The following is a 10,398-nucleotide window of genomic DNA, read 5'->3' as shown; positions in this document are numbered from 1 at the left end:
AGTTACTGTTGGACTGTAGGGGAAAAACAGTGAGATAAAAAAACGCACCAGATTGAGCTAATATTTTCTGATGGCAACAGTTACGCAGCGCAATCAAACGAAACCATAACATTGTTTTCTCTTTATATGATCGTAACCTGGCAAATATCACCAAGTCCAAAACGTGAGGCAACCACTACAACCACCCCTATATATGTCCCATTTAGTCAGCAGGGGACATACTATAATAGGTCATGCGTGCGCCCTTCGTACTTCACTGAATTTCTCGAGAAATAGAAAGCATTTTAGCTCCAGAAGAAAAAGTGATGAACTCGTCACAAGGTTTCAGCAACTTCAGCGATGCACCGTGGGATTTCAACACGACCTCGTACTACGAGGATGCGAATCCCCAAAAACTTTTATTCGGAATCGGCACGGACAACTTCATCACGCTGCTGGTGTTCGGACTCATCTTTACGCTCGGTGTCCTGGGGAACTCCATGGTCATCACGGTGCTGGCCCGGAGTAAGCCCGGTAAACCGCGGAGCACCACCAACATCTTCATCCTCAACCTCAGCATCGCCGACCTGTCCTACCTGCTCTTCTGCATCCCCTTCCAGTCCACCATCTACATGATGCCCACGTGGGTGTTCGGCGCCTTCATCTGCAAGTTCATCCATTATTTCTTCACCGTTTCCATGTTGGTTAGTATCTTCACCCTGTCGGCGATGTCCGTGGACCGTTACATTGCCATCGTGCATTCCAGAAAGTCCTCTTCGATCCGCGTGGCAAAGCACGCGTTCATCGGAGTGGTGGTGATTTGGATACTGTCCTTGGCCATGGCCGCGCCGATTATGTACTATCAGAACATATTCCAGAGAGGAGAAAGTCACACCTATTGCTGGGAAATATGGCCGGATCAGATCCAAAAGAAGGTCTACGTTGTTTGCACGTTTGTGTTTGGTTATGTGATACCCCTTCTACTGATTTCGTTCTGTTACGCAAAGGTGAGTTAATTGTCATTCTAATGAAATTCTCCTTATTATATTTAGGCATCTAGATATTTAATGACATCAATAGCTTCGTTGGAATTAGTTACATACCTGTAGTTAGCCTACATAATATGTTATACATGTTAATTCATATTATGAATCATGTAATATGTTTTTACAACATGTGTTTACAGGTTTTAAATCACCTACACAAAAAACTCAGAAACATGTCCAAAAAGTCAGAGGCATCAAAGAAGAAGGTATGTAGACATTTTTTTTTTTTAGAGCTCTACAAGTGGTAATTCATCACAAATAATGTTTGTGACATGATGCAGATGAATGAATGAATGAATGAATGGTCTTTATTGTCATTGATATAGTACAGGTACCATACAACGAAATTTGGGAGGGGGTGCTCCCCTGGTGCTAGGAAAAAAATACTAAAAACAAGAAGGGAAAAGAGCTGGTTTACATAAATAAAGGCGATGTACACTATCCACTATACTATACTATACAAATAAAACACTGTGCTGTACTCTATGCTATGCTATAAATATCCTAACATTTCCTAGATGATGATGCGGATGATTATAATGATGATGATTATAATGATTATGATGATGATGATGATGATGGTGCGTATGATGAAGATGATGACAGCAAATGCATTTAATCAAGTCGTTCAGAACATCTACCCAAATCTCATGTAGGTGTGGTCAAGTCATGCACTTAGGACAAATTGTGTAATATAGAATATAAAGCAACACATACTCAAGTTACTACTGCCCTATAATGTCACCACGTTGAAGCCAAATGATCTTAGCTAATTTATTATGCCCCCAGAGAATAGCAATTGAAAATAGACAACCTCAACTCAGCAATGAGTTTATTATGGATATAAAGTGTGGCATGGTCAGGAGTATCCTCCAAGGTGCCCCCTGTAGGCCATTTTGTCTGTGAACTGACACGCTTCAGCGAGGCATGCAGGCAGCAGAGTGGAAAAGTGCAATCAAACTGTGGACTTTGGTCCATTACTCTTGGTAATGGTCATCTGGCTTGTCTGTGACCAGCTTCTGCTGCTGCTGCTGCTCACATTGCCCGTCCGTCTGGGTGGCAGACCTGGATAACGTGCCCCAGGGGTATTTATCTGTTTATCCAGTACACTCTATTCTGGGGTCAGTTAAATGAATGCTTCTTGGCACTCAGATGTTATTTATTTTTATTTCAAATACTGTTGACTAAAATGGACTTGAAATGGACTTCAGAGTGCGATTAAGCTTTCGGGGGAACTCACCCTGGTTCAATATTATACTTAGTGTGTGAATTAGTTTCATTAATTCATTAGTTTATGAAAGTATATTAACGCAATTGTGGACTGTTCATATACAGTATATACATAGTTACGTGATAAAGGATGGATGTTGGCCTGAACTTTACATATTTTTTTATTTTATTACCACTATCTTAAATATTATTCCAAGAGCAGGACAATAAACGCAACATTTCCTGTGACATGTTGACGAGACGTTTGAGAATTAGAGAGTTACAGTTTCCTGGTAGAAAGCTTTGTGGATGTTGCGACCCTCTCCTCCAGCTTTATTAGTTTGCAGTAACAGAAGGAGTTCCAATGTGGAGACCTTATTCAATCAAGCTTCAAACATCAAATACAATCAAACAAATCAAATTAATAAAGCAAACGCACTGGCTGTGTCCGTGGCCAATGGAGAGACAAGCTGTTCAATAGTGTGTGTGTCTGTGTGTGTATGTGTATGTGTGTGTGTGCGTCACCTCTTCTCTCATCTCCTTGGTTCTACTGCTGTAGCTTCAATGCTGTGAAATGTTGTGTCAGTGACAGCTGTGAAAACAAGGACACTTCTGTCATTCTGGCGTTACAAAACAAGTCTTCTTATCAGTCCTGGGCACACACAACAAGAAGACAGCGACAGGTCTCTAAACTGACATGCTGTGGTGCATATCTCTCTAAAGCTGTCTAACCAAGACTATGTCCATAATGTTGACAAGCTTATTGGAGCAAATAGGCTACTGTTCCTCTACTTCCCCACTTGTTTGTCTTCTTTTTTTGAGAGAGAGAGCCGTCCAACAACACCTTCCTATGTACGTATCTTTAATACCCACAAATGGCAGGTAAAAACACCTGGAACCATTTGTTTTGGGGCCATTATGAAAGGAATTGCACAACTTACAGGCGAACAATTGTAGCGTGGCCCACAACTATGTTGTTTTAGTTCGAAATTGGAACCGTAATGTGATTTCATGTGAACTCCTCCTGATTCCTTGGGACACTAAATATGAAATAGGGTTCTAATTTTAGAAGCTCTAATCAAGCAGAACAGTGGGCAACTGTCAGTTTCATTGTTGGCTGAGAAAATGTCTTGAGGCTTTTTAAGCAGGAAAGTTGCACCGATAAGTAGAGAATGTAATTGTTTTTGACTGGCATGTCACAAAGTTTTAATGAATTCGCTCACCCGCGTAGGAGGTGCAAGGCGACGTTAATTAGCTGATTGAACAGTTTGCTCTCAGTTATTGCAGTCTGGTGCAAAGACAGCACAATGAGACGTGTCTGCTAATGTTGGGTCTGGGGGACTGGGTCTTCCAGAAGTGTGAGTTGAAAGTTTCCCCCTGTGCCGATCAGGAGAGAGACTGTCATAGTTGTCTACCTCCACACAGAGTTTCTACTTTCAGGAGAAATGTTTCACTTCAATGATTTGCCATCCTTTCTCTAGGGATCCCACTCCCCATAATATCCAAAACAGTGTGTGTGTGTGTGTGTGTGTGTGTGTGTGTGTGTGTGTGTGTGTGTGTGTGTGTGTGTGTGTGTGTGTGTGTGTGTGTCTGTGTGTGTGTGTATGTGTGTCTGCGTGTGTGTGTGTGTGTGTGTGTGTGTCATTTGGCATCAAAGGGACAAGTTTAAGATGATTTATATCACAATGCATGGGGTGCTATAGCTAACCTAAAGACACATGATGTATAAGACCATGAGAAGCAAACAATAGTTATCACAATAGTTAAACAATATGATCTTATTCCGGTTCCTGTTCCCAACCATATTGCTTTTGAGCCCTTGAATATTTGCAGTTTCACAGGTTTTGTTAAAGTATTTATCTATAGATAGTTTTAACTCTTTCCCCATAAGCCTACATGTATATGACCCTGTATTTAACCTTGAGTTGATAGAGGTACAACAGGGACTTCAGTGCAAGTGTGTGTGAAATATCAACTACTGATGATGCAAGGTTATTTCAGTGTCAATCAGGGGGTTTGACAGTTGAACATGAATTATGTAATGGGTGCTCACTTTACATGCTAGAATGATTCAGGCTTCAAGGTACAGTCAGTTCTGATACAACTAGCAAACTAGTGAGAGGGATGAAAATGAGAAACTGTAAAATTGTTCCTCATACTGCTCCCCTTGGGATGTTGATGTTGATTTTGGGTATGCCAGTGCTGAAACATAGGAATTTGAGTCTAGTTGAGAATCAGAGAGAAACAGTTGGAGTCTGACCTCCATGACTACAGCACCTCCTGATGTGGTCACATCTAGAGTATTCATGGTATCCAAATATGGAGTTATTGTTGCCTCTCACTATCTAGCTCTCTCTCTCTCTCTCTCTCTCTCTCTCTCTCTCTCTCTCTCTCTCTCTCTCTCGCTTTTTTTCTCTCTCTCTCTCTCTCTCTCTCTCTCTCTCTCTCTCTCTTCTCTCTCTCTCTCTCTCTCTCGCTCTCTCTCTCTCTCTCTCTCTCTCTCTCTCTCTCTCTCTCTCTCTCTCTCTCTCTCTCTCTCTCTCTCTCTCTCTCTCTCTCTCTTAAACAGATTTAAATTACATTTTAATTAGAAATCAGCCACTCCACTGTCCACTCCACAAGATCATTTAGAAGAGGAGAACATTTAATACAACTGCCAACATGGCCAGGTCAGGCTGTTGTAGCAAGTTCAGTCCAAGAGTAGACCGCAACAAAGAAGTCTCCAACAATCCTAAAATGTCATCACAGGACCCACAGGTCGCTCTGGCCACAGTTGATGTCAAAGTACATGCATGTCAGAAAGAGACTGCACAAGCTGGATTCTCATGGGAGGTGTGCAAGGAGGAAACCCTTGCTGTCAAAAAGGAAAAATCACTTAAGTTTGCCAGAGTACACCTAGACAAACACCAGGACTTCTGGAACAATGTGCTTTGGACAGATTAATCCAAAGTTGAATTATTTGGGCACAGTAACAGAAGACATGTTTGGCACAAACCAAAGTGTTTGAGCACAAGCACTTCATACCAACTGTGAAGCATGGGGTGGAGCTGCTTTGCTGCAGTAAGGCCTGGCCGGCTCACCATGATATAATCCACTATGAAATCCTTATTGTATCAGAGGGTGCTTGAGGAAAATATGAGACCATCTGTCCAAAAATACAAGGTGAAGCGGATGTGGACCATGCAACATGACAATAACCCAAAACTTTCCAGTAAATCCACCAAGGAATGGCTCAAAAGAAAGAAATGTTGAAAGAAACGAGTTCTGGAAAGAACTCCAAAAGTTGCCAAAGTCAAAGCCCGGCTATTAATCCTATTGAGATGCTGTGGGTTGATTTGAAACGGGCTGTGCATACAAGACACCCCTCAAACATCACACAGCTGACAGAATTCTGCATGGAGTAGTGGGAAAAACGTTGCCAGAGACAGGTAGGAATCGTCTAATTGAGGTTACTTCAGCCAAAGCTGTTGTTTGTTGTTTCAAGTTTCAGGTTTTCAAATTCTTAGACTTCGGTTCCTTGACATTGCAGCACAAAGACAAATAAGGCAATAACAATAAGGCAATAAGGCATTATCTGGGCATCCACCATTTGGAATGTCTGCCTTTTTCAGTTTCAAGGTTATGGTCACTTATTCTATATTTAGTGAGGGTTATTCTCTCCTTAATATATTTTTTTTTTTCAGGTGGTTCTCTGCCAATGTAATACTTCTGTTTAATCTCAGTTAAAACATGAGTTAATCTCAGTTACAAAGTTTATTTTGTAATTGTATTTCAATGTTCTATTGTTCAGTATAGTCTTCAGCTTCTGAGCAAGTTAAATAACGGGATGGAGTTGTTGTGAGAGGTTGCTGCTCATAAGGGATTTGTGTTTTATAGAGCTCAGATGTGCCTGTTTCAGATGGTAGAGCCCCAGACCTGGATATGCAGGGGGTAGTCCCAGACCTGGATATGCAGGGGGTAGAGCCCCAGACCTGGATATGCAGGGGGTAGAGCCCCAGACCTGGATATGCAGGGGTAGAGTCCCAGACCTGGATATGCAGGGGGTAGACCCAGACCTGGATATGCAGGGAGTAGAGTCCCAGACCTGGATATGCAGGGGGTAGAGTCCCAGACCTGGATATGCAGGGGGTAGAGCCCCAGACCTGGATATGCAGGGGTAGAGTCCCAGACCTGGATATGCAGGGGGTAGAGCCCCAGACCTGGATATGCAGGGGGTAGAGCCCCAGACCTGGATATGCAGGGGGTAGAGCCCCAGACCTGGATATGCAGGGGTAGAGCCCCAGACCTGGATATGCAGGGGTAGAGCCCCAGACCTGGATATGCAGGGGGTAGACCCAGACCTGGATATGCAGGGGTAGAGTCCCAGACCTGGATATGCAGGGGGTAGAGTCCCAGACCTGGATATGCAGGTGGTAGAGTCCCAGACCTGGATATGCAGGTGGTAGAGTCCCAGACCTGGATATGCAGGGGGTAGAGTCCCAGACCTGGATATGCAGGGGGTAGAGTCCCAGACCTGGATATGCAGGTGGTAGAGTCCCAGACCTGGATATGCAGGGGTAGAGTCCCAGTTCTGCTCTGCAGGCAGCGTATGTGTGTGGACTCCTAGGATGTTTTGAAGTGTGGGTCTAATATTGGGCCTCGTACTTACTTGCTATACTTACGTACTACACTAGATCCCGAATGTGTTTCGTGGTCTCTGTACTTGTACTCTGCCAATGACAATTCAATTGAATCTGAATCTGAATCTGAATCTCCCATATGGATCAGGTTTAAAATAGAGTTGTACATTTTGAGCCAAATCTTAACAGGAATGTTTGCTAAATTCGACTTAATGATGGAGAATACCCTTCAAGCTTTTTCACTCAATGCCTTTGTAGCCAAGTTCAAACTCCCTGATGAACTGATCTCCAACCCCAGGTTGCTGGTACTTTGTTTCAGCAGTTTTCCATCATAGCTAGACTGGTACGTGTTTCCCTGGGATCTGGATTTCTTCTGGAATATTATGATTGAGGTTTTTTCCAGGTTTACTGTCATACGTGCCATATTTCGACAATATTCCTCTACAACTGACCGCCTTCGCTGCAGTCCCTGTTCTGGGAAAGCCAGTTTGGGAATTGGTCAAGGTATTGTGCTTTTAAGGAATGTAAGTATACATGCATTTATTATGCTACAAAATACCTTCCCCAGCTTACTGCACACAGATACCCCGATAGTTACATGGGTTACATTTTCTCCTTTTTTATGTATAGGTGTGATAAGATCTTGATTCCAGGTGCTAGGAAAACCACCAGTATCTACTATTAAATACAATGAATTGAGCAATGCATTGAGTAGTTCAGGGCTGCTGAATTTCAGCATTTCATTGCTGATGTTATCTGGTTCTTTAGTATTATGATCAAGGTTTTGATTTGATCTTTTATTTCATTTATTGAGATTGGGAGGTCTAGAGGATTTTGGTATGGTGACACTCTTTCCATTGTACTCTCTCTCTTCTCTCTGTGAGTGTGTATGTTTTTACAAAAAACTCCAGACGAGAGGAAGGTGCAAATGAGAAACCAAACTGAAGTGACCCTTCACACCTGCTGCTCGGATCCCTCCTTGTATGGGACAATTAGAACAAGGGACACACACACACACACACACACACATCATCATCATAATCATCATCATCGGCGGTCACTCGTAGTTGAGTATGACTGTCGTCCTTCTTGGTCTTTGTGGGTCTTCAGATGGGCGAAGAGGCCGATCCTGGAGGCGCATATTTTGGTGCAGTGTGGACAGGGGAAAGTGGTGGTGATGGTGGCTTTGGATTGGGCCTTTTTAGTGGAGGCTCTCTCCTTTCTGAGTCTGCACTTATCTTCTGCAGCATGGCGGAGGTCCTCATTGTATTAGTGTAGCACCCTCCCGGACAAGGGTTCTCCAGGTCGCACTATTGGTTGCTGTGTCTTTCCAGGTCTTGTGGCACTTTTTGATGTTTGCTTTGATGTTGTTATACCTTATACCTTTTCTTTTGACCTCCCGGGGCACCTTTTCCTACCACAACGTTAAACGGAAGTGATTCCCTTTCGGGAGGATGCAAGCGCGTGACATCTTTTAACGTGGGGAGGCTGATGCGCCTGCTGATGCGCCTCCACCCTCTGTTGCAGCCCTCTGTCATCTTCCTCCGCCAGTTCCGCCGTTGAGGTCTTCAGATCAGACTTTGTCTGGACCCTCCCCCTTGACCTTACGCCATGGGTGACCTGACAGGAGCAAAGCTCCAGGCGGCATCGCCCTCAGGTTCATTGGGACACACAAGGTTCTCCACCCTGGCAAGGTGGCGATCCAGGGAGAACTCACACACACACACACACACACACACACACACATTTAGAAAGAGTTAGAACTTAAAAATGAGATAATTTGACATTAACAACATGTGAAACTGCAAATAACTAACCCAATAGGTTCACAAACAATATCGCTGGGAACAGAAACCTGAATAAGATAAGGTTGTAACTACTGCTTTCTTCTTATGATCCTATACTGTATATCATGTTTCTTGAGGTTAGCTATAGCACCCTATGCATTGCGGTATATATAATGTTCAACTTTTATCACCCCCTTCGAAGGTTAACCATACACACTCACACACACACACACACACACACACACACACACACACACACACACACACATTTAGGCTAATGGAGAAAGAGTTAGAACTTAAAAATCAGATTCACAAACAATATCGCTGGGAACAGAAACCTGAATAAGATAAGGTTGTAACTAATGCTTTCTTCTCATGATCCTATACTGTATATCATGTTTCTTGAGGTTAGCTATATTTGGAACTTAACAATTAGATAAGCACATTTTCACATGAACGACCTGTGAAACTACTAATACTCCAAGGTTCACAAGCAATATCGTTGGGAACAGGAACCTGAATGAGATAAGATTGTAACTATTGTTTGCTTCTTATGATCCTATACATCATGTTTCACCCCATAAATCAACTCTTATCAGCCCCTTTGACGGCTCATTTTGCTCATTCTGAAACACGGACGCACACACAAACACATGTGGAAGGCTCCGTATACGTGCCTCTTTGGGCTCAGGGACAGTGGCAAAGTCATCTATCATTTAAAGCGCCTGCCTTAAACCCTTAATTGCAGAGAAAGCAGACTTTTGTAATCATCTCCATCGCAACCTGATTCCTCCTCGGTATGCTCCTACTGTTTAACATCTCTTCCATGTAGCGTGCTAATTATTTAACACAGCGGTAAATCAAGGCGCTTCCCAGGATTGCAGAGGAGAGAAGCAGGCCGTTGAGCATGAAATTGACATTTTCCCTGACAAATGGCACCTTTTAAGACCGATAGTTTTGGCATACAAAATGATATCCATGCATCCATCAATCATTCAACTCGGAGCCAAGCTCAATTCAGGTGTAGACGGCTGATCTCATGATTGTTTTTGCAATGTAGTATCTGGTGGCAAATGATGACATATGACAGACAGAACCATTTCGGACCTTAGATCAGTTATTTCTGTGACAAATCATCTTCTCCTAATAAACTGTGTTGGACCAATGCTACCCTCTCTCTCTCTCTCTGTCTCTCTGTCTCTCTGTCTCCCAGACTGCCCAGACGGTCCTGGTGGTAGTCGTGGTGTTCTGCATCTCTTGGCTGCCCCACCACGTGCTCCACCTGTGGGTGGAGTTCGGCAAGTTCCCCCTGAACCAGGCCTCCTTCGTGTTCCGGGTGGCGGCCCATTGCCTGGCCTACAGCAACTCCTCCGTCAACCCCGTCATCTATGCCTTCCTGTCAGAGAACTTCAGGAAGGCCTACAAGCAGGTGTTCAGGTGTCAGATCACCGGCGACTCACCGCTCAACGACATCAAGGAGATGCGCAGCAAGGTGGTGGACACACCTCCCTCCACCAACTGCACCAATGTCTGATCAGAGAGTCGACACAGGGAGCCGGTCTGTGTTCCAGCTGATCTGGGAACTGATCTGGAAAAGTAGGAGACTTGGACATTTCCGACTTGGAAACTCAGCTGTACACAAAGGCCTGATACCCGAGGTTCCTACCCGGAGGAGAGTTCTCACAATCAACCGTCAGAAAGCTCTATGCGAATAACATTCCATTTCATTTGAAGGTTGTTCCATCTGGAGTGTCCTGA

General features: G+C 43.7%; 1 protein-coding gene across 1 annotated transcript; it reads left to right on the top strand.

Moving 5' to 3' along the window:
• Nucleotides 1–305: 305 nt before the first annotated feature.
• galr1a (galanin receptor 1a) lies at nt 306–10,174 on the top strand (the record flags this gene model as incomplete). Its single annotated transcript, XM_080540996.1, has 3 exons — nt 306–986; nt 1,166–1,231; nt 9,854–10,174. The coding sequence occupies 3 exons, from the start codon at nt 306–308 to the stop codon at nt 10,172–10,174; spliced, it is 1,068 nt and encodes a 355-aa protein (XP_080397122.1).
• Between the last annotated feature and the right edge of the window lie 224 nt (nt 10,175–10,398).

This window comes from Nansenia antarctica (assembly GCF_963989245.1).
Source record: "Nansenia antarctica genome assembly, chromosome: 10".
NCBI classification, from domain to species: Eukaryota; Metazoa; Chordata; class Actinopteri; order Argentiniformes; family Microstomatidae; genus Nansenia; species Nansenia antarctica.
The sequence above is the reverse complement of the archived record's forward strand: the minus strand, read 5'-3'. Positions and strand labels throughout refer to the sequence as shown.